At 45.3% G+C, this 24,763-nt stretch overlaps 1 protein-coding gene, 1 long non-coding RNA gene and 1 pseudogene across 7 annotated transcripts in view; 1 reads left to right on the top strand and 2 right to left on the bottom strand.

Moving 5' to 3' along the window:
- Positions 1-2,920: 2,920 nt before the first annotated feature.
- Positions 2,921-6,461, bottom strand: LOC100350453 (tRNA (cytidine(32)/guanosine(34)-2'-O)-methyltransferase). Of its 3 annotated transcripts, none has more exons than XM_051837865.2 (2): positions 6,306-6,461; positions 2,921-5,477 (listed from the first exon to the last, which is right to left on the bottom strand). In XM_051837865.2, exon 2 carries the CDS (start codon positions 5,187-5,189, stop codon positions 4,188-4,190), a length of 1,002 nt encoding a protein of 333 aa, XP_051693825.1. In that variant the 5' UTR covers positions 5,190-5,477; positions 6,306-6,461; the 3' UTR covers positions 2,921-4,187. The 3 variants fall into 3 exon arrangements, with proteins under 3 accessions (XP_051693825.1, XP_051693823.1, XP_051693824.1); XM_051837863.2 differs by having other exon boundaries at positions 6,100-6,352; XM_051837864.2 differs by having other exon boundaries at positions 5,910-6,312.
- Positions 6,462-6,494: 33 nt separating this feature from the next.
- The window catches only part of LOC138845632 (uncharacterized), a 31,541-nt gene continuing 13,272 nt past the window's right edge, over positions 6,495-24,763 (top strand). The window contains exons 1-5 of one of the 4 annotated variants that reach the window (XR_011382834.1): positions 6,568-6,721; positions 12,801-12,948; positions 21,057-21,176; positions 22,484-22,716; positions 23,004-23,448. This is a non-coding gene — a long non-coding RNA (uncharacterized lncRNA). Of the gene's footprint in view, positions 6,722-12,800; positions 12,949-21,056; positions 21,177-22,483; positions 22,717-23,003; positions 23,449-24,763 lie in introns of those variants that run through there. The other 3 variants (XR_011382835.1, XR_011382832.1, XR_011382833.1) reach the window with 3 other exon arrangements.
- Positions 18,964-19,603, bottom strand: LOC100348196 (OCIA domain-containing protein 2 pseudogene; annotated as a pseudogene).

Genomic DNA, 24,763 nt, shown 5'->3' with positions numbered 1-24,763 from the left:
GTCACTTATTGGATTGCACCTAGATGGGAAGAATGGATATCTTAATAGTGTTGTGTCCTTTGGTCATTAAAAAGGCATATATTCCACCAATTTACATTTTCTTTTGACAGTTTTTCAAAGTTTTGCCATGTATATTTGTATATATTTTCCTGGATTTATATTTCAATATTTTTCCTCCTCCTTCTTCAACATCATCTTCTCTCTATATCTGTATCTGTATCTGTATCTATATCTGTATCTGTATCTCTATTAGACAGACAGATATAACAGCAGACCAAGATCTGCAAGTGACTCTGATGGAGGAAACACAGTTTGCAATCAGTTTATTTTTCCTACAAAGATACTCCCACCCTCTGGGGAATTATAAGGATACCATTTGTAAACAAGGTAAAAGACTTTTAGCAGCTTTGATGTTCCCCCTTTACATGCTAACTTCATTTCAACTTTTGTACAATTTTGAGCATTGTTCCTCAAAACATTTGCAACAAGAAATAGTTCTGCTTGATCAGCAAGATCCATGTTGTACCAGTGTCATCACATTTACAGACTGGTCATGTCTGCGCTGTGTTGTTTTGGTGTCACCAGCGTTTCTAGACATGTGATGCCAACTCATAAGTAAAATGAACTCTTGGGGGTTAATATTTCTCTGCTTTCTAATGTAGAGACTACTTATCTGTAGCTTTTGGGAATGGTTAGTGTTTTTTGTCTGTTCTGATAAACTGTTGAGAAAACCTATGCAGTAAAATTAATATTTTTGATTTTGTGCAATGAATTTAATTTTGGGTAATTTGGCAAATATTAAAAAAACCAGATCTCTACTTTTACATTATATCACTTTATATACCACATAATATAAATAAGAACTTACTTTTTTGGGTTATTTTTTTCATGAAAGACTTATTGAAATGGAAATACTCATGTGTAATTTATTAAAGAGACATGCTTTCTTAGGAAGAATATTTGACACGTTTTAACCTCTCTGTGTTTAGTGATTCATTTTATACACAACACTTAAACCATACTCTGTAAAAAAGATAATGCAGTTTGTTAAATTAAAGATGCCCACACTTCAGGGCATCAGCACTGTGGAGCAATGAGTTAAGCTGCTTGTGTTGTCCACACCCCTAATCAGAGTGCTAGTTTGAGTCCCAGCTACTCTGACTCAGCTTCCTGAGAAGGTGCCTGAGAAGTCAGCATAGGTCCAGTTTCTTGGACTCCTGCTACCCATATTGGGGGGCAAGATGAAGTTCCTGGCTCATACCTGGCTGTTGTGTACATTTGGGGGTGAACCAGCAGATAGAAAATCTCTCTCTCACTCTCTCTCCATCTCACCGCCCCTTAATATAATAATAAATATTTAAAAAGATGCCGTACATTGGCTGGTGCCGCGGCTCAATAGGCTAATCCTCCGCCTGTGGCGCCGGCACACCAGGTTCTAGTCCTGGTTGGGGCACGAGATTCTGTCCCGGTTGCTCCTCTTTCAGTCCAGCTCTCTGCTGTGGCCCAGGAGTGCAGTGGAGGATGGCCCAAGTGCTTGGGCCCGGCACCCGCATGGGAGACCAGGAGAAGCACCTGGCTCCTGGCTTTGGGTCAGCATGGTGCGCCGGCCGCAGTGGCCATTTTTTGAACCAATGGGAAAGGAAGATCTTTCTCTCTGTCTCTCTCACTGTCCACTCTGCCTGTCGAAAAAAAAAAAAAAAAAGATAAAAAGATGCTGTACAAATAGCAGAAGATAAGCCCCATTTGAGGAAATGTAGGCAATGCATTTAAAATTTATTAAGAATTTACTCAACAATAAGAAAAATAAATTCCCCAATTTAAAACTTGGTATATATATGAAAAGTCACTTTTGCACCAAACACAGACCAGAAATAAAGAAATAAGATGTGTTGAATTAGCAAATTATGAGAAGGAATAAACTGTGCATTAAGTGACTGCAAGTTAACACAGCAATGAGACAGATACACTACACATGTATAAGGGTGTTTATAATAAAAAAAAAAAGAAATAAACACCCATGACAATGACAATGGTTTACAAGGATAGAAAATATCGGGGGCCAGCACTGCAGCATAGCGAGCTAAGCCTGCAGCGCCGGCATCCCATAGGGGCGCCAGTTCGTGTCCTGGATGCTCCTCTTCTAATCCAGCTCTCTGCTATGGCCTGGGAAAGCAGCAGAAGATGGTCCAAGTCCTTGGGCCCCTGCACTCATATGGGAGACCCAGAAGAAGCTCCTGGCTTGGGGCTGTTGCTGCCATTTGGGGAGTGAACCAGTGGATGGAAGACTCCCTCTAACTCTACTTCTCAAATAAAAAATTAAAAAAAAAAACTTTTTTAAAAAAGGACAGAAAATATCATAAAAATCTCATTCATTTCTGCTTAGAATGTACAGTGGTAATTTACAAATTTTTTGAAAGATTATTTGAAAGGCAGATTAGTGAGCAACACACACACACACACACACACACACACAGAGAGACAGAGAGAGACATCTTTCATTCATTGGTTCACTCTCCAAATGGCTCCAACAGCTGTGGCTGTGCTGAGAAGAAGCCAGGAGCCAGGAGATTCTTTCAGGGCTCCCCCATGGTACAGAGGCCCAAGAACTCGGAGGCCCAAGAACTCAGACAATCCTCTGCTGCTTTTCCAGGAACATTAGAAAGGAGCTGGATCAGAAGTGGAACAGCTGGGACACAAACTGGTGACCATAGGGGATGTCAGTATCACAGGCGGCAGCTTGGCCTGCTATGCCACGACACCTGCCTGATTTCACAAGGTATCTTGACATGTTGTCATGAAGCCTACAATAGCATCACCATATGATGTAGCAAAGATGTCCTTCTACTTTTATCCAACTGGTATAAAAACAAAACTTAGGCCTCAAACAACCTGACATTAATAGGATATCTATAAATATACATACAGTACATAAAATGGCTTTATTCACAATGACGAAAGCTTTAGGAAATCAAGATTCCTTCAGCAGATCAACAGATGATCCAATTGTCACAGTAGTGAAGACTCCTGAGGCAGATCAGGGGATACAGACACACACATTCTGTGGGGTGAAGGCACCTGGCATGGGGACCAACAGGAAAGGCAGAAAGATAAAGACAAACTGGCTACAGGTAAATCGACCTAGAAGACTGGAATAAAAAAAAGATAACAGCAGGCATTATGAAATACAATAAAAACAAACAAGAAAAAAGGAGTTCTTAAAGCTGACACAATACTAACAAAAACTAGCAAACGTGATTAAGGAAAACAAAGAGAAAGGTAACACAAATAACCAATTTCAGGAATCAAAATGAATAATTATTTAGAGTTTATAGACCTTCACAAAGTACTAAGAGGATTTTCTTCACTAGGAGTAACATTTTTAAAACAGACAAAAATCTACTGAATTTTGGAAGCCAATTTATCAAAACAAAAATATACAAAGAACAGGAAACTCATATAAAGTAAGTTTAATCTATATTGGAAAAATCACAGCAACCAACTAATAAAAACACTGACCAGCAAAATTTCAAGGGTAGAGTTACTGAGCGTTCCAAACTTTTTTTTTTTTTTGCAATAACATTAGTTAGAACATCAAGTTATAAAATCTGCTATCATTCAGAGTGGTGACAAATATGAACAATATTGTCATACACATCCAACTGGAACATAACATAAAAATGGTATTTTGTTTTCGTGGGAAAATCACAGGTACTGTTTTTCCTGTTGTGATTTGTTACCAGCAACGGTATCACAGGCGGCAGCTTGGCCTGCTATGCCACGACACCTGCCCGATTTTACAAGGCATCTTGACATGTTGTCATGAAGCCTACATCATAGGCTATTATTATGATGATGCCTATTTAGCATCCGGGAATCAAGCTAAATTTCAGTCATTCATGAAAATAGGTAACTTTTTCCTCCATCACATTCACGCATACCCTGATTTCCATCCGGCTGAAAAATCTGTGCTTTCAGGGGAAACTGTGGACATAATTAGGACACCCTGGAGAGGCAGAGATCAGGGGGAGGCCTCAGTCTTCAGGCTACTTCTTTCCTTAGCGTCTTCATGGTGGCCTTGCAGATTCCAACACGTGGCTTGTTTTTTGGACCCCATGATGACATGATCTTGAAAACAGGCTCAACTCCAGTTCTGGCTTTCCTGATAGCAAGCAGCTTTGGCGTTGTTATCAGCTTGCCAGCTGACCACGCCAACATGAACAGTTTGTTTCAGTTTCATTGCCTTCCATCTCAGGGGCTAGCTGGGTGTCCAGGGGCTGGGGCATTGTGGCTGCTCTGCTGATGGGGCCATCCTCAGGGCGGACCTCCTTAGCTAGCCGGCCCATCTTCTTCAACGTGCAGGCCTCCTGGTATGGGGGTGAGATGGGGGGCTGTGTGGGCGGGGTGTACCTGTACTTGGAGCCATCCTGTAGGTCCAGAGGGTAACTGCAGTCCGAATCATAGGCGCTGAGGTCCCCACAAGTCACAAAAGGCACAATGACACGGGTGGGTCCATCCAACTGGTTGAAATCTGGGTCGTATGAGTGGTCCAGCAGGGGCTTGCTCAGGTCTGGCTTGAAGCCCTCAGGAGGGTCATAACCCTGGCAGACAGCGAAGGCCTCGATGCTGGAGTTCCGGCTGCTCTTTGGCTTGGCACAGAGCACGCTGGAGAAGAAGATGCGCAGCTGGCTGTAGAGCAGCGTCACATCCCGGCCTCGGAAGATCTTGGCCACGAAGCAGCCCCCCGGCTTTAGGACGTGTGTGGCAATGTTCAGAGCTGCGAGGAGGAGCTGGGCCTGCATGTACTCATCCACGTCATGCAGGCCAGTGACGTCGGGAGCCCCGTCGCACACCACCAGGTCTGCAGGGCAGCCCTGGAAGTGCTGGATAATCTCCTTGGCAGTGGACAGCTGGGTGATGTCCCCCTGGATCTGGGTCACACCTGGTAGTGGAGCCATAGCCTGCAGGTCCACAGCCAACACTTGGCCACCCTCCTGGCCCCCAGTCTTCTGGCTCAGCACCTGGCTCCAGCCGCCCGGGGCTGCACACAGGTCAACGGCCCGCGTCACACCTCGGAAGAGCTGGAACTCCTCATCCAGCTGCAGAAGTTTGAAGGCACTGCGGGCACGCCAGCCGTTCTCCTTGGCCAGGCGGTAGTAGACGTCACGCTTGTCTTTCGAGGTTCGCCCCATCTCACGACACTGCTTGCCCAGGCACCTGCGATGGTCAGCGGATGCCACCCTGGCTCAGTAACCAGGTGACTCTGCCACCACCTACTCTGGGGGGACTTGTACTACCCACCAGGTAGCAGCCCCCGAGCCTCAGCAAGAGCACAAACAGGTAAGAAAAGGCAGGGCTTTGCTGGTCGCACACACCTAAAGGTTATCGTGGCTGGTCTAGTGGGGCACAGTGGGCAGCCCACACAGCAGCGAGACCTGGTCCCAACCTGAACGTAGTGCGTATGTTTTCTGCGTTCCAAACTTTTAAGGAAGAAAAAAAGACATTCATAAATTTCACAGATTCACCCAACGTGGAGATAAACAGAATATGTCTGACTCTCTTCTGTGCATCCAACATCACACGGATGAAACCATCAGTTCAGGACATAAATGGTACTTAAGGAACAACTGTTTTTATAAACAGAGCCGTAACTATTTTAAGCAAAATATTATTTTAATTAAAGCATATGCAGATGCATAATAGACTAATAGCAAAATGGATACAGTAGAAAATGCATACGTGGATTACAATCTAAATTATATAAATCATCCATGTAGATGGGAAATAATTATGTAAAAATAAATTATGTAAATAATAGTTAAGTCATGATAAAATAAATTTTGTGAATCTCCCACGTGGATGAGAAATGCAAGACACATGGTCACTTGGACTAAATGTTCTAGAGAAGTTACCTCCTGTCGCTCTCCTTAGCATGTACTGGAGTCGTCGCCAGGAAAATAAAACACAAAGGAAACTTAAGAAAACCAGTCAGTGAATGCGGATGACACTATTACATAATCCCACATAATCCAAAGTTAAAAAAAAAACCACCGATAACAGAACCAGGCGAGACTACATACAAGCAAGCGGGTTACTACGTACCAGCAAGAAACAACGTTAAACGACCAAATACAGACTAGGAAAGAAATGAAGGATCCGCCGATGTAATATATTTAAGCACTATTCAAATCGCTATGTAAAAAAAAAATCAAAACAAAAAAACCTTGTAAATGGCCCAAGAGAAAAAGAATCCTGGAAAAAGAAGGGCTCTGAACCCAGCAATCAAATATTTGGGAATTGTAACTCACCGGAAGCGGATTACCAGACACCTCCTCCCCGCAAGCTCACAGGTAGTGAGGTCGTCAGGGAGGTGATGGCGCCCCCTGCCGGCTGGAGGCCCGCATCCCTGGCGGATAAGGCGGCTTCAGACAGGCCTCCTCGCTCACCTCCCCGACCCGGAAGACACCTCACGGGAACCGCCCCCGTGCTGGGGGCGATGCTGATTGGCTGCGTCTTCCCTGACGTCGTGCGTGCTCACGGGCTGTGGAAACGGGCCACTCAGGCGCGCCAGGAGGCGGTGCTGCGGTAATCCCGCGAGATCTTCCTCATCATGGCGTTGTCCGCCTGTACAGTTCAGAGGGGACTGGGTGGCCCCGGCGCTGGTGTTCTGTGAGCTTCCCGCGCTGCCGGAAGCTGCGAGGAGCATCCGGGGGCAGCTTGGAAGGTGGGAAGTCGTGAGTGTGTGCGGCCGGGGCCCTGTGGGCTGCAGAAAGTGAGCTGGGCCGGCAGCCGGGACCCCGCCCCGGGCGATTTCAGCTCAGAACTAGAACTTTCTCCGTGCTGCCCGGGGCGGGGGACTTGTGAGCTGCGTCCCCCTTGATATGCGTAACTGAACTTCTGTATATGTTTTTTTCCGCCAGAGAATAGCCAGCAGCTCTTTGGAAAGTTTATTTTCTGTTGGTGCGCATTTCATGGGAGAGAGAGGCCGAGCATACCCATGTGATGCTACAGCGTTAAAAAAAACTCTTGTGGTTGAGCGGATGCTAGATAAAGGCGCTGCTTGGCGTGGCCACAGTCCTGTATCGGAATGCCCGAGTTTGAGTGCTGGCTCTACTTCCGGTTTCTGCTAACAGGGCTTGGCCTGGGAGACAGGCCGGTGAGGATGGATCGAGTTCTGGGGTCCTTTGCTGTCCACGTGGGAAATGCAGATTTTAGTCGTGAGCGCCTGTCTGCAGCCGGCCCCAGATTTGGCCCTTTGGGGAGTGAGCCAGTTAGATGGAAGATCTCTCTTTGTCGGTGTCTCTCTCTGCCTTTCAAGTAAGCAGAACTACATTTAATCTAAAATCTTTGCCCGTCTCCCTTTCCTTAAGGACAGACACTTCATAGAGGGGTATCTCGGCAGCACACCTCTCTTTTCCTTGTCTCAGGTAAAGACATCATGATGTGATGGTGCAGGATGTCCCAAGGGGTCAGAGTCCCTAGGAGTTTGGAGTGATTGGCAAGCCCCTGTCATTCTTGGGGAACGTGGAAGAAGGAGAGGTTTTCGTGGGAGTAGCGGTGCCCTGAGCCCGGGGCCTCTGCTGTGTCCCTTCCATCTCTACTGCTAACACCTTGGGAAAGTAAAATTTCTCCTCCTAAATATAATCCCCGTCCTTGGAGACATATAATTATCAGCTACCTTAGCGGATGCTGGGATTGAAGGGGAAAAAAAAGCCGAAAGTGGTTCATGGAGTCTGGATTCTCTCAGCCTTGTGAAGGGAGGAAAAACTTCCATGAAGATGGAAAAAAACCCACCCCAGTTAAGTGACGTGAGACCCGAAAAGCAAATGCACTCTGGGCACACAGCAGTTTGGTTTTGCGTCCATGGAGCTGGTTCTGTCAGGATACAGTTTGTGCCAATTGGGAATGTCTGGGGAACATCAGATTCTGATGACAAAAAGTTTATGAATTTAAGAGGTTTTTTTGGGGGGAGGTTTCTGGTCTAATAAAATATTTATTTGGATTTGCCCTCACTTTCTGGCACAGAGATCCCAAGTCCCATTGAGTTTTTTGAGTGATAGGAGTGGCTCTGATTCTACCTAAGACACACCCCTTTCAGACAGTAGCTAAGCTTGCATTAGTGACCTGGTTGGATGGGATCCCTGGATAACTTTGGAATGAGGAGAGGGGAGCAGAAAGAGCCAACACATGGACTGGACTGCCCTCTGCGTGGGACTGTGTGGTGGGAGTGAGCCTTTATCCACTGCTAAGTCTAGGTGGACTGGCATCCGCAGTGGCCCTTAGCCACTGAGGTCCCTGCTGAATCTAGCTGGTGTTAGAACTGCATTGCTTGGTGATTGGTGGGAGTGGGAGAATCGGTGGGTGATCAGCCAGCATCACACATTGAGTGTTAAAAGTGATGTCAAACAAAGGCAGCCCTAGGTGAGAACCTTAAGCTGATTTTGGGTGAGACTTGGGGCCTTCTAATTCTGCTTTCCCCACTGATTTCTGAATTATGTGCCGTGATTTGAGTGTTGGATTTTTATTTTCTTGCATGGAACCTGGGTTTACTCAATAATGCCTGAAAAGGGAAAGAGAATTCTTGACATCTTTCTTTTCTGCTGATTTTCAAGAACGATATAAACACCCGTAGAGTTGCCACCCAAGTGAATACATGGGCCTTGGTCAGTTCGGGTGGCTTCCTGCTCTCTTCTACCCCTGCCCCCAGGAGTGACCAAGCCCTGATTCTTTTGGTGTTTTTTCTAACTTATTGTCTGTTTTTTCCAAAGGAGAGGTTTGTTTGTTTTTTTGCCTTTTGTGAATTTTCAAGGCGTTGATGTTACCTTTTGATACTATACTCTTTATTATTATTATTATTATTATTATTATTTTAGCTCAGGCTTTTGCGTACACAGCATGCTGCTGTGGTTGTGAGTCACCTAATTCCTTCACTGCTTCTGCTGTTTACGGAACTTAGATTGTTTGAAGTTTATTTTTGATGTTGGTGACGATGTCTGTCTTTTTGTTTTGATTTCTTAAGTGTTAATGCATAGTATTTGTATCTTTTTACATAATGGGAAAATATTGTTTTTTTTAGATCGTAAATAAATTCAGGCTTCAAAGGAAGCGTTAGTAGAGTAGGTGGATTAACCATATAACCTTCAAACTTGTGCAGTTTTTTTATTTTACACTTTGGTAAAGTTTTGAATTTGTTTATTGATATTTTTTTTCCTTGCAGTGGTATCTGTGTGATTAATCATTGCTAATAAACACTTAGTGTGTATACTGGTGTATTTATTTATACTATTTAGATACTGGTATATTTATTTTTCTCTGCAGTTCTATAAGCTTTTGCCTTATGTAGTTTGGTACTCTGTTATGTTCAGAGACATAAAACATTTTAATGTCTTTTTAGAGAACTGCCTGCTGCATTTTATGTAACCTTTTTATATTTTTCTGACCTAAATCCTGATTAGTCTGAAATGGATATAACTATTCCAGTTTTCTTTGGATGGGTGTTTGGTTTTTCTTTTTTGATTTTTAAACAATTCTATTTAAGCTATACAAGTTTCATGTATTCCATCTATACAGATTTAGGAACATAGTGATACTTCCCACCCTACCTTCCCTCACACCCTTGCTCCAACCTTTCTTCCTCCTGTCTCTCACATTCCCACTCTTAATTTTTACAAAGATCTGTTTTCAGTTAAAGTTAACCCTACACTAAGTAAAAGAGTTCAACAAATAATATGAAGAAAAAAAACACTGTTCCTCAACGAAGAGACAAGGGCTATAAACAATCATCGAATCTCAGAATTAGACTAGTGTTATAATGGTGTATATTTCTGTATATATTTATATTTAATCTGTGTCTTTTTTTTTTTTTTTTTTTTGACAAGCAGAGTTAGACGGTGAGAGAGAGACATAGAGAAAGGTCTTCCTTCCGTTGGTTCACCCCTCAAATGGCTGCTACAGCCAGTGTGCTGCGCTGTGCTGCGCTGATCCGAAGCCAGGAGCCAGGTGCTTCCTCCTGGTCTCCTATGTGGGTGCAGGGCCATCCTCCACTGCACTCCCTGGCCACAGCAGAGAGCTGAACTGGAAGAGGAGCAACCGGGACAGAATCTGGCGCCCCGACCAGGACTAGAACGCGGGGTGCCGGCGCCACAGGTGGAGGATTAGCTTAGTGAGCTGAGCCACAGCACTGGCCTAATCTGTCTTTTTAAAAGGTTTATTTATTTGATAGGCTGTGTAACAGAGAGACAGAGATCTTCCATCCACTGGTTCACTCCCCAAATAGATACAACAGCCAGGGCTGGACCAGGCCAAGACTGGGAGCCAACAGCTTCTGCCACATCTCCCACATAGGTGTAGGTGCCCAAGGATTTGGGGCCATCTTCTGCTGCTTTCTCAGGTGCCTTAGCAGGAAGCTGGATCAGAGTGGAACCTGAGCTGGTGTCACAGGCAGTGGCTTAACCTGCTATGCCACTATCTAGGCCCCTAATCCATTTATGTTTATCTTTTAAAAATACTTATGTATTTTAAGTTTACAAACAGGTCTTTAGCATATAAAATGAAATTTGGAAATATTTATATGCTGCAGACTAGATAAATCAAGCTAATCATGATATGCATTTTTTCACATAACTTTTTTTTTTTAATTTATTTATTTGAAAGTCAGGAGCGACAGAGAGCGAGCGAGCGAGCGAGCAATCTTTCTTCTGCTGGTTCACTCCCCAGATGGCTGCAATGGTTAGGGATGGACCACACCAAAGCTAGGAGCCTGAAACTCCATCCAGGTCTCCTACATGGGTGGCAGAGGCCCAAGTATTTAGGCCATCTCCTGCTGTTTTCCCAGGTACATTACAAGGGAGCCATAGCCAGGATTTGAACTGAGGCACTCCAGTGAAGGACCCAAGCTTCTTTGCTATTGGGCTAAATATCCACCTGCAATCTGTGTTTTAACTGAGAGGCACAGATACAAGGTTGAACGCCCTGCCTGTAAATTGATAGCAGTGTTAACAATGAATAAACAGCATAACCATCCTTCCATCTGGCTTCAAGATTAGTTTTAAAATAGTGGCATTTTCAGAATTTCAGAATACTTAGTTGTAAATCATATAAGGGCTAATCAGAAAATTTAAGGGGCTGAGAAAGCATTGTGACAGAACAGGCAAAGCCACTGCCCAAGGTGCCACCTTCCCATATGAGCACCTGTTTGAGTCTTGGCTGCTCTGCCTACAATCTAACTGCCTGCTAATGTGCCTGGGAAAGCAGCAGACACCCTTGCCACCCACATGTAATGCCCAGATGGAGATCTAGGCTCCTGGCTTTGACCCAGTTCAGTCCAGGCCTGGCAGTTGTGGCCATTTGAAGAGTAAACCAGTGTATAGAAGATTTTTTTTCTCTCCCTCACCCTCTCTCTCTGTAACTCTGCTTTTCAAATAAATAAATAAATGTTTAAAAAATAGAAAATTCAAGAGAAAATTCCACCTTGACTTACTGATGATAGAACTGGGTATTTGATTAACTCCCTGACAGTACTGGTAGATATTGGCTCCTAACTGATAATTTATACTGTTATAAATGGGATTGTTTTTCTAATTTCTATTAAAGATAGTTCATTTGTTAGTATATAGAGATGCTTCTGATTTTTAAAACATTTATTTAAGCAATTTTTAAAAACATGCCCTACTTTTACATTACTATAGGATATTGCACAATATTTGTTTTTAGAAAATTTTATTTATTTGAAAGGTAAAGGGGCTGGCATTGTGGCATAGTGGGTTAAACCGCCGCCTGCAACACCAGCATTCCATATGGACACTGATTCAAGTCCTAGGTGCTCCAACTCCAATCCCTGCTAATGCACCTGGGAAAGCAGCAGAAGATGGCCCAAATGCTTGGATCCCTACACCCTAGTGGGAGGCCCAGAAGAAGCTCCATGAAGCCATGGAGCCAGCCCCTAAAAGTAAAATCTTAAAGAAAGATAGAGTTAGTTAGAGTTAGAGTGAGAGTGAGTGAAGAGTGATAGTTAGAGTTAAGAGACAGAGATCTTTCATCCACTGGTTCACTCACCAAATGGCTGCAATGGCCAGAGTTGCAAATGGCCAGGCTGAAATCAGGAGCCAGGAGCTTCATCTGGGTACCGCACGTGGGCAGCAGGGACCCAAGTACCTGGCTATCTTCTGCTGCTTTCCCAGGCACAGTAGCAGGGAGCCAGATCAGAAGTAGAGCAGTCAGGACTTGGACCAGTACTCATGGGATGCTAGCAAATTAGGCAGTGGCTACGGTGCCAGCCATAGTGCAGTATCTGAACATAAGCTTGTATTGAATATAAGCTGACCAAGCCAGATACCCAGCCTTTCCATTTTCGACTAGCTCCTCTCCTCCAGTTTTTCACACAGTATAAATATGGTGAACTGTGGTCACTATATTGCACCATGGAACACTAGAATTTACTTCTACCTTATTGTACTTTGGCACCTGAGAGCCAACCCCCTCAATCCTCAACCCCCAGCCTGTTCCATGTTCAGATGCATTATTTTTTCACTTTCCTATATGACAAACAACGTGATATTTGTGTTTTTGTGTCTGGCTTATTTCACTTAATGATCTGCAGTTCTACCCATTTTGCAGCATTTATGTCTGAATAATGTTCCCTTATCCATATCTTTGATACATTGATTTCATGTCTTTCTGACACACAGTCAGCCACAAGGTAGTTATGCCATATGTTAGACCAATTTTTATCCTTATTTTATGAATGTGCTGTTCTCCATAATGCCTGGGATAATTCACATTTTCTTTTCTTTTTTTTTTTTAAGATTTATTTTACTTATTTGAAAGAGTTACAGAGTGATAAAGACAGAGAGGTGGTCTACCCGCTGGTTCTCTCCCTAGATGGTCGCAACGGCTGGAGCTGTGCTGATCTGAAGCCAGGAGCCAGGAGTCTCTTCCAGGTCTCCCACGCAGGTACAGGGGCCCAAGGACTTGGGCCATCTTCTACTGCTTTCCCAGGCCACAGCAGAGAGCTGGATTGGAAGAGGAGCAGCTGGGACTAGAACCGGCGCCCATATGGGATGCCGGCACTTCAGGCCAGGACGTTAACCCGCTGTGCCACAGCGCCGGCCCCATCCTCTATTTTGATCTTTGATTCACTTTGAGTTGACTAAGTGTAAAAGGTGTAGGGGTGTAGTTTCAGTTTTGTACATTTGGATTTTCAGTTTGCTCTGCACCATTGGCTGAAGAGACTGTTCTTCACTGTATTTTTGTTCCTTTTCTCTTTAATTAATTATTTATTTGAGAGGCAGAGTTACAGAGAGAGAGAGGTCATCCATCTGCTGGTTTACTCCCCAGATAGCTGCAGCTGCCAGGCCCACAGGCTGAAGCCAGGAGCTTCTTCTGGGTTTCCCACACAGGTGCTGGGGTAGCCTTCTGCATGTTCCCAGGCACATTAGCAGGGAGCTAGATAGAAGTGGAACAGCCAGGCCTCAAACTGACACTCATGTGGAATGCTGGCACCACAGACAGAAGCTTAATCTAGTAGGCCACAGCACTGGCCCCTTGGTTCTTTTTTATAAAGATCAGTTGCCTGTGGGTATGTGGGTTTGTTTTGGGATTTCTGTTCTGTTTTGCGTGTCTGTTTTTATGCCAGTGGTGATACTACCTCTGTAAGTGTATTGAAAACAGATATTGTGGTGCTTTCAAATTTGTTACATTGTTCAAGATTGCTTAGGCTATTTGGGAGTTTTCTGATTCCGTGTGAATTGTAGGTTTGTTTTTTCTAGTTCGTTGAAGAATTTCTCTTAAAAAAAAGATTTATTTTACTTATTTAAATGGCTGAGTGAGAGAAAGAGAGAAACAGACGTCTGTCCTCTGATTCAGTCAGCCACAATGGCTGAAGCTATGTCAGCTCAAGACCAGGAGCCTGATATTCCATCTGAGTCTCCCACATTGAAAGCCAGGCTGAAGCGCTTGGACCATTTTCTGCTGCTTTCCCATGGACATTTGCAGATAGCTGGATCAGAAATGGAGCTGCTGGGACTTACACTGTTGCTCTGATATGGGATGTTGGCATTGCAGGTGGCAGCTTGGTCCACTGACCCGTAACACTGGTCCCTCTGAAGAATTTCATTGGTGTTTTGACACAAATTCCATTAAATCAGTAAATTATTTTGGATAGCATAAAAACTTCAACCATAGCAATTGCAACCCAGGAGCTTGGGAAGTCTGCAGTTTTTGTGTCTTTGTGTCTTCCTAAATTTTTCTTCTTCTTTTTTTTAATAGCTAGGGGCCATGAGTTTGCTCTCTTGCTTTTTTTATTTTATTTTTTTTTATTTGACAGGTAGAGACGTCTAGAGAGAGAGACAGAGAGAAAGGTCTTCTGCTGGTTCACTCCCCAAATGGCCGCTATGGCCGGCGCTGCGCTGATCTGAAGCCAGGAGCCAGGTGCTTCCTCCTGGTCTCCCATGTGGGTACAGGAGCCCAAGCACTGGGCCATCCTCCACTGCCTTCCCAGGCTACAGCAGAGAGCTGGACTGAAAGAGGAGCAACTGGGACTAGAACCCAGTGCTCATATGGGATGTCAGTGCTACAGGCGGAGGATTAACCAAGTGAGCCATGGCGCCGGCCCCCTAAATTTTTCTTATGAAGATTTATTTATTTATTTATTTGACAGGCAGAGTTACAGAAAGGCAAAGGGAGAGAGAGATTGATTGATTGCATCTGCTGGTTTACTCCCCAAATGGCTACAGTGGTTGGAGCTGGGCTGATCTGAAGGTAGGAGCCAGGAACTTCTTCCAGGGTTTCTCACACAGGTGCAGGGGCTCAAGCACTTGGGCCATCTTCTACTGCCTTCCCAGGCCATAGCTGAGAGCTGGATTGGAAGTGGAGCGGCCAGGCATTTGGCACCCAATATGGGATGCTGGCACTGCAGGCAGTGGGCTTTACCTGCTATGCCACAGTGCCAGCCCCATATCCTCTTAAATTTCTTTCTTCAGTGTTTTGTAATTTTTATTATAGAGGACTTTTGCAATTTGGGTTAAATTTATTCTGAGGTATTATATTTTCTGGTCACTGTGTAAATACTGTACGTACAGTTTATTTTCTCAGTGGGTTCACCATTGGTGTACAGATGTGCTACTGATTTTGATTTTGTTTTTGATCATGCAATTTTATGGAATTAATTTATTCATTCTAGCATTCTTCTGATGGTGTTGCTAGGTCACCCTGTATATAGATTCTGGTCATCTGCAAACAAATAACTTGAATTCTTCCTTTTCTGTTTGAATCCATATTATTTCCTTCTGCTACCTAATTGCTTTGGCTAAACTTTATGGTGCAGTGTGCAATAACAGTAGTGAGAGTGGACAGCTTTGTCTGGCTCCTGATCTTACAGGAACTACTTTCAGCTTTTCCTCATTCAGTGGGATACTGGCTTTGTGTTTGTCACGTGAAGCTTTTATTGTGTCTAGATTGAAAAGTTTTGTTCAGAGTTTTAATCATATATAGCTATTGAATTTTATTGAATAGTTTTTTTACATCTATTGTGATAATTATAATTTTATTTTTCATTTTATTGATGTGATTTATTTGGTTTATTGATTTTTCTGCTTTTTTAAAAGAGTTATTTATTTGCATGGTGGAGTGAGAGAGAGAGACACACACACACACACAGAGAAAGATCTTCCATCTGCTGGTTCTCTCCCAATTGACTGCAAAAGCTGGGGCTGAACCAAGCGGAAGCTGGGACCCTGGAACTCCATCTGGGTCTCCCATGTGTGTGACAGGGACCCAAGTAATTTTACCACCTTCTACTGCTTTTCTAGGTAGAGTAGCAGGGACCTGGATGGGAAGCAGAGTAGCTGGGACTGCAACTGATGTTCATACAAGACACTGGCACCACTGGTGGTGGCCCAACCCACTGTGTCCCAATGCTGGCTCTTTTTTTTTTTTTTTTTTTTTTTTGACAGGCAGAGTGGAGAGTGAGAGAGAGAGACAGAGAGAAGGGTCTTCCTTTTGCCGTTGGTTCACCCTCCAATGGCCGCCGTGGCTGGTGCGCTGTGGCCGGCGCACCATGCTGATCCAAAGGCAGGAGCCAGGTGCTTCTCCTGGTCTCCCATGGGGTGCAGGGCCCAAGCACTTGGGCCATCCTCCACTGCACTCCCTGGCCACAGCAGAGAGCTGGCCTGGAAGAGGGGCAACCGGGACAGAATCCGGTGCCCCGACCGGGACTAGAACCCGGTGTGCCAGCACCGCAAGGCAGAGGATTAGCCTACTGAGCTGTGGTGCTGGCCTTAATTTCTTTTTTTAAGATTCGTTCTATTTATTTGAAAGAGTTACAGACAGATGCAGAGGCAGAAAGTTCCTCCATCCACTGGTTTGCTCCCCAAATGGCTGCAGTGGCCAGAGCTAAGCTGATCTGAAGCTAGGAGCTTGGAGCTTACTCCGGGCACCCCACATGGTTGCAGGGGTCAAAGGTCTTGGGCATCCTCAGCTGCTTTCCCAGGTACAATAGCAGGGAGCTGCATTGGAGGTGAAGCAGCCGGGGACCCAAACTGGCGCCCATATGGGATGTGGGCACTGAAGGCTGGAGGTTTTTTTTTTTTTTTTTTTTTTTTTTTACACCAGGCAGAGTGGACAGTGAGAGAGAGAGAGAGAGAGAGAGAGAGAGAAAGGTCTTCCTTTTTGCCATTGGTTCACCCTCCAGTGCAGGCCGGAGCTTTAACCTGCTGTGCCACAGCACCTGCACACACCCCCACCCCTTTACATATGCTGGTACATCCCTGTATCCCTGGGATCATTCCCATTTGATTAGGATGCCTGACCTTTTAGATAAATGTTATTGGATTCAGTTTGCTATTATTATAGTGAGAATTTTGGCATCTGTGTTCACCAGGCATATTGGTCTAAATTTTTATTTGAAAGAGACAGAGAAAGATTGAGAGAAAGATTGATTGAGTGATTTCCCATGTGCTGATTCACTCCAATTTTTGAATCTGGGAAGTGTCTCAGTGTTTGCAAAGGTTCCCTCATTTCAAATTTTTGGAATAGTTTGAGAAGGATTAATGTGATTCCATTTTTAAAATTTTATAGAGATTGGTAGAAAAATCCCATGCTACTGTCTATTCCTGTATGGAGACTTTTCATTCAATCTTTTCATTTTTTAAGATTTATTTATTTATTTGAAAGCCAGAGTTACAGAGAGGCAGAGGCAGAGAGAGAGACAGAGAGAGGTCTTTGATCCATTGTTCCATTCCCCAAATGGCTGCAAGGGCCAGAGCTGCACCAATCCAAAGCCAGGAGCTTCTTCCAGGTCTCCCTTGGGTGCAGGGGCCCAAGGACTTGGGCCATCTTCTACTGCTTTCCCAGGCCATAGCAGAGAGCTGGACTGGAAGTGGAGCAGCTGGGACTACTAGAACAGGTGCCCCAATGGGATGTTGGCACTACAAGTGGTGGCTTTACCAGCTATGCCACAGCGGTGGCCCCTAATTCAGTTTTCTCATTCATTATTGAGCTGTTCATATTTCTATGTCTTTGCAACTCAGTTTCTGTAAGCTATATGTATCTAGAAATTAACCATTTCTTTTAGGTTTTCCAGTTTGTTAGTTTATAGTTAGTTAATAGTTCTTATTGATCTGTTGTGTTTGTGTGGTATCAGATGTAAAATCTTATTTTATTCTTTGATTTTATTTATTTGAATCTTTTCTTTTTTCATTATTGTAGCTAAAAGTGATTATTTTGTTTCCAAAAAAATCAACTCTTCATTTTATTAATTTTAATAGCATTTAAGATTATTTCTTGGGGCTGGCGCCGTGGCTTACTTGGCTAATCCTCCGACTGCAATGCTGGCATCCCATATGGGCGCTGGGTTCTAGTCCCAGCTGCTCCTCTTCTGGTCTAGCTCTCTGCTGTGGCCAGGGAAGGCAGTGGAGGATGGCCCAAGTGCTTGGGCCCTGCACCCGCATGGGAGACCAGGAGGCTTCGGATCGGCGTAGCCCCGGCCGTAAAGGCCATTTCGAGGGTAAACCAATGGAAAGAAGACCTTTCTCTCTGTCTCTCTCTCACCGTCTAACTCTATCTGATAAATAAAATTAAAAAAAAAAACAAAAACAAAAACAGATTATAGCCGATGCTGCGGCTCAATAGGCTAATTCTCTGCCTTGTGGCGCCAGCACACCGGATTCTGTCCCAGTTGCCCTTCTTCCAGTCCAGCTCTCTGCTGTGGCCAGGGAGTGCAGTGGAGGATGGCCTAAGTGCTTGGGCCCTGCACCCACATGGGAGACCAGGAGAAGCACCTCGCTCCTGCCTTCGGATCAGCACGGTGCACCGGCCGCAGTGCACCAGCCACGGCGGCCATTGGAGGGTGAACCAACCGCAAAGGAAGACACCTTTCTCTCTGTCTCTCTCTCTCACTGTCCACTCTGCCTGTCAAAAAAAAAAAAAAAAAAAAAGGTTACTTATTTCTTATTTTTCCTAGTCTGATTTTGTTTTCCACAGGGCAAACTTTTTTTTTTTTTTTTAAGATTTTATTTATTTATTTGAGAGGTAGAGTTACAGACAGTGAGAGGGAGAGACAGAGAGAAAGGTCTTCCTTCCGTTGGTTCACTCCCCAAATGGCCGCAACTGCCGGAGCCACACCAAACCAAAGCCAGGAGCCAGGTGCTTCTTCCAGGTCTCCCACATGGGTGCAGGGGCCCAAGCACTTGGGCCATCTTCTACTGCTTTCCCAGGCCATAGCTGAGAGCTGGATCCGAAGTGGAGCAGCCAGGACTAGAACTGGTGCCCCTATGGGATGCTGGCCCTGCAGGTGGTGGCTTTACCCTCAGTGCCACAGCGCTGGCTCCCCTAACACATTATTAACAGAGCAGGGACACAGATTGTGCTTCGTTCTATGGACGGCCTTCCACAGAAAGCCTTTCAGTGGAGTGACAGATTCACAATGTTTTTATTCCTCTACAAGTATATTTTAAAGTGTACTTGAAATTTTTAATGCATCCAAATTCAGAAGTTTAAAATCTTCAAAAGCCGTGGACACAGTTTAGGAAGCTGCTGGCTGTGAGTTCCCTTCTGGCTTAATCTACGCCTTGTTTTGCATTTCTCACATTTAAGCAGGCATGTAAGCCTGTTGTGATGTGGACTATATCCAGCCCCTCACAGCTGATTTTCAAAGGAATGGAATTTACTCTGGCAGACTCCATGTAGGATGCCTTTCCCGGGCCTAATCCCAAGATACCAGCAAGTGCCACTTTAGGCAGTGATCCAGATCTTGGATTCGCTGCTAAGTAACCTTGGTGGACTAGTCCCTGGGTGACAAGCGAGCTTACAAGAGAAGTCAGAGCTGTCTTCCAGAGACTTTGTCCTTGACATTCTCAGATCTTTGCAGCCTCTCCATTTTGGATCTGCGGTTCTGATTTCGGACAAAACAGCAGGCTCTTCTTGTTTAATGGTGGCCAATGTGGACTTTTCTCCCGGCTTTCATGAGTCGACACGGATGCCATTGTGATTTGTCCTGGCTGCTTTTCTAGCTGGGTGTGCTCTTGCTACTCCCTTACTCTTTGAGATGGGTAGTTAGGTTGCTTATTTCATATCTTTTTTTTTGTTATTTTATTTTTAGGTGGCTACCTGAATTCGTAATTTTTAGTTCCTGTATTTTCCTCATAAGAGGGGAGACCTTTTAGGTGACTGGAGGAAATGTTGGCAAAAATGAGAATGTATTGATTTGCCAACAAAATACCACCAGCTGTGTGGCTTAAATCGTGGAAATTTGATTCTCTTGGTTGTGGAGTTTGAAAATTCAAGATCAAAGTCATGGCGGGTTTGGTTTCTTCAGAGGCCTCTCTCTGTTCATGGCCACCAGACGGCCATCAGCCTGCTGTGTTCTCACATGGTGTTTCTCTGTGTGTATCCTTCCTGTCTGTGCTTATAAAGGCGTGGGCCAGTTTGAATGATCACTTCACATGTGTGATATCATTTGACTTCAGTTACCTGCCTAAAAGCTCTGTAGTTAACACTTCAGTGTATGAGGTTTCTTTTTTAAAGATTTATTTATTTGAGAGACAGAGTTACAGAGAGAGAATATCTTCCATCTGCTGGTTCACTCCCCAGAAGACTAATGACTGAGGCTGGGCCAGGTTGAAGTCAGGAGGCAGGAACTTCTTTCAAGTCTCCCACGTGGGTGTGGGGGTGCAAGGACTTGGGTCATCTTCTGCTGCTTTCCCGGGTGCATTAGCAGGGATCTGGATTGGAAGTGGAGTAGCCAGGACTCAAATTGGCACCCATATGGGATGTTGGTGTTGCAGACTGAAGCTTTTACCTGCTTAGCCACAGTGCCGGCCCCTCAATGTACGTGTTTTAAGGAGACAAGTTTCAGTTCATAGCAGTGAAAAGGGGCCCAGTGGTTTGCCCCATAGGCAGCTGTCTCTGAGGAGGACTTAGTTTTTGGAGTGAGTGTTAAGAGTTTCTCACAGTGTTATTTTCAATTCTGTCTTCTTTTGGAGTGAGTGTTAAGAGTTTCTCACAGTGTTATTTTCAATTCTGTCTTCATCACAGCTTGAATATACGTGCACACACACATACACATGAACATCCATACACATGCTGACGTTGGAATACCCAGTGGCTCTCTGTAGGTAATATCAGTATAGTAATCCATAAGAGGGCATACTAGCAAACGTTAAAACAGGAAGAGATCAGAAAGAATGATAATAAAACCTGCAGTGAAACAGAAATATATATGATATTCGATATTTACAGTTGCTAAAAGAAAAACATTGATGTATGAAAAATGAAATATAAACCTTACAGGTTAGTCAGCATCAGGACGTATTCTTAAGCCCTTTCAAATCTTAAATCACTGTTACACAGAACTAGAATTTAAGACTGTAATACACATAGGAGAGATATATTCTGCAAATGGTCAATCTAGTGCCATTATAACAAAGATTTTAACAAATGTTTCTGATTTTCTTAGCATTATCTACTAAATCACATTAGTGAGTCACTGTGGGATTTTCAGTTCTTTGACAGCCTCTTATAATACTTACTAGTTTATCAAATCTATCATTATTTGTGTTTTCCAGCACGTGCACTGGGCTTACCAGATTAATGAACTTGAAGATGCCTGTTAGAGGATTTAAAATAAAAATTTTACATCATCTGTGCACATCAGAGCACCAGGATGAAGCAGGTGGGGCTTCCAGGTGGGTCATGATGGGCTTGGTGGCTGCTGGCAAGGAGGCGGGCTCAAGCTCTGCCCCAGAGTCCCTCTTTCTGCCTCTGGCTCCTAACTAGGGTGTGTGAGTTTTGGGGGAATGGGATGTGGGTGGACTTCAGGCCCCCAGGGTCTCTAGGGAAGCCCTGAGTATCTGCTTGCTTCCTCCTCTGGCTGTGGACTTCTGTGACTGCCCCCAGAAGGGGAGGTTGATCCAGGCTTAGAGGTGGCTGGGCCCCTACCCACCCAGGAAACTCAAAACCTGCACCAGCCGCCAGTGGTGGGTTAGGGCAGGTACAAAGCGGGCCTCTGTGCAGCCGAGCCTGACTGTCAACTGGATTCTGGGGGAGGAGGCTGGCGCTAGTTTCTGTCCTATTCTGCTTCCTGTGAAGATGGCTGGAATGCTTGGAACTCTGGCCCAGCCTGGTCTGTCCAGCCCACCCATGGGCCCCTCCCCTGTGGTTTCCTGGGCCTTGGGATGCAGCTCCAAACTTGTCGGCATTGTGGCCCTAATGTGGTTTGCCCAACTTTGAGAGCCACCCCAGGGCCCATGGAAAACCTAGGAGCTCCCCAGGCTCAGAACTGAACTGGGTCTCCTCGTCCTGCCAGAGTCCCTCCATGTGCCTAGGAGCTAAGGTTGGAGTGCCAGGCCCAGGAGTCAGACAGACCTGGGTTCAAATCCTGCCTCTGCCACTCGTTGGCCTTGGTGACCCTAGGCAGGGGGCTTTACCGCCCTGGGTCTTAGTTACCACACCTGTGGAATGGGGCCACTAATAGATGCAGGGTTGTAGAAAGAGTCCGATGAGTGAATGCGGGAACGTGTGAAACAGTGCCTGGCAAAGAGCGTGTGCCAGCACTGGGACCTGCAGAAGTGGGTGGGGAGGGCCTCCATCCTCCTGGGCCCCTCCTCATCCGAGCTCAGGCTCAACCCTGTGCCCCTGCTCACAGCCTTGCTCGCCAGATCTGCTTCCCCACCTGCAAACCACATCGCAGGAGGTGTGCCCACCCCCTGGGGCCCTCCCCCTGGTACTTGGGGGTTGGCAGGGGTCAGTATCTGTATATATGTACACACACACACACACACACACACACATAACTCTGTAACTATGCCTCTCAGATAAAAGAAAGTGTACAGGTCATAGTAGGAGACACTTTAAAACTCCACTGAGATTTGAAAGCAAGTGACAAGTAGGAGTACAGCCAAGACACAAAACGGAAGTAGTGAGTAAACGTGGAGAGGTCTCCAGTATTAGCTTAGAATTCCCGGTGCTGATTTTTATTGATGTTTCCCACCAGGCCAGGGCACAGCCGAGCATGCTGAGTGCACAAGCTGACTTGTGAGCTGGAGGAACACATGGGACTTGCCCGAGCCCAGGCTGTGCCCATCCCAGGAGAGGAGTTGCAGAGCTATGGCTGCTCCCACCCAGGAGCTTCTTCCCCACAGGGGCTTCCTGCAGGCTGTGGAGCTCTAGTGCTGGAGCTGGGCCGATTCGAAGCCAGGAGCCAGGAGCTTCCTCCGGATCTCCCACGTGAGTGCAGGGGCCAAAGGATCTGGGCCTTCTGCTGCTGCTGTCCCAGGCCATAGCAGTGAGCTGGGTTGGAAGTGGAGCAGCCGGGACTTGCACCGATACTCATATGGGATGCTGGCACTGCAGGCAGCAGCTTTTACTCGCTACACCAATGCCAGCCCCAATCCTATCACATTTTCTAAATTCATTGTGATTTCTTCTATGACCTGCTGGCTACTTGGGAGTATGCTAGTTATTTTCCATGTATATTACAACTTCTCAAATATCCTTTGGGTTTTGGTTTTCAGGTTTTGGAAAAATTTTTTCTTTAAGAGCCGGAAAGACAAATAGATGATCCATCTGCTGCTTTGCTCCCCAAATCTCCACAACAGCTGAACCAAACAGACCACACTGGGAGCTGCGAAATCAATTGAGGCCCACACATGGGTGTAAGGGACCCAACCGCCCAAGCCACCACCTGCTTCTCAGGGTTTGTGTTCAGAGTATGCTGGAAATGGAGCAGAACTGGATTTGAACCCAGGCACTCTAATGTTGGACACAGACATACCAGGAGACACCTTTACCACTTGGCCATGCACCTCTGAGTTTCAGTTGAACTCCCTTGTGTTCAGAGAAATGCTTTATGGTTTAAGTCCTTCCAGATTTATTTAGGCTTTTATATGATCTAGCAAGCATTCTTCTCTGGAAAATGTTGCATATTCACTTGAATATAAATATTCTTTTTTTAAAAGATTTTATTTATTTTAAAGATTTATTTATTTATTTGAAAGAGTTACAAAGATGCAGAAGCAGAAAGAGAAAGACAGACAGACAGACAGATATCGTCCATCCATCCGCCTGTTCACTCCCTAGATGGCCACAAGGGCTGGAGCCGTGCCAATCTGAAGCTAGGAGCCAAGAGCTGCTTCTGGGTCCTCCACACAGGTGCAGGGGCCCCGAGCATTTGGGTTATCTTCTGCTGATTTCCTGGGCGCACCCGCAGGGAGCTGGATTGAGGTGGAGCAGCCAGGACTCAAACTGGTGCCATGATGGGATGCCGGCACAGCAGCCAGTGTCCTCATCTGCTACACCACGGTGCTGGCCTGAAATTCGAGGCTGTCCATTGTTTGCTTGTACAGCCGTCACTCTTACACGTTGGCAGATTGTTTTTCATTCTTTTAACTTTTGAACCTTTCGTATCTTTGAATTTGTTTTCTCTTGTACATGATAGCTTGCTTGATTTTATCTTATTTTAATTTAATGAGACAAAATTAGCCTCTGTAAAAGATTTGAATGATGGAGTGACACTGAGAGTAAGGTGGGGAGGAGGAGAGAGAATCTTTCATTACTGGTTCACTTCTTTTTTATTTGACAGTCAGAGTTAGACAGTGAGAGAGAGGGAGACAGAGAGAAAGGTCTTTCTTCCATTGGTTCACCCCCCCAAATGGCCGCTACAGCCAGCGCTGCACCGATCTGAAGCCAGGAGCCAGGTGCTTCCTCCCGGTCTGCCATGCGGGTGCAGGGCCCAAGCACCTGGGCCATTCTCCACTGTACTCCTGGGCCACAGTAGAGAGCTGGACTGGAAGAGGAACAATTGGGACTAGAATCTGGCGCCCCAACTGGGACTAGAACCCGGGTGCTGGCGCCGCAGGTGGAGGATTAGCCAAGTGAGCCATGGCACCGGCTATTGGTTCACTTCTCAAATGACCACAACAGCCAGGGACAGGACAAGCCTAAGCTGGGAGACAGGAGCTCCATCCAGGTCTCCCACATGGGTGGTGGGGGCCCAAGTACTTGTGTGATCATCTACTGCCTTCCAGGTTTATTAACAGGAACCAAGATCAAAAGCAGGAAGGGTCTAGAACTCACGCCAGGTCCTGAACTGTGGAAAGTGTGTATCAAGCAATAGCTAACCTCACTGTGCCACAACACCTACCCCAGTTTTTGCCTTCTTAAAAATTTCATTTTCAGCTGTAAAATAATTGTATATATTTGTAGGCAAAACATGACATTTCAGTGAATGTGTTCTGGAATTATCAAATCACGCCAAGTAATATATCTATCCCAT

This window comes from Oryctolagus cuniculus, chromosome 16 (genome assembly GCF_964237555.1).
Source record: "Oryctolagus cuniculus chromosome 16, mOryCun1.1, whole genome shotgun sequence".
Lineage (NCBI taxonomy): Eukaryota > Metazoa > Chordata > Mammalia > Lagomorpha > Leporidae > Oryctolagus > Oryctolagus cuniculus.
Note: the sequence above shows the minus strand (reverse complement) of the source record. Positions and strands in the feature narration are given on the sequence as shown.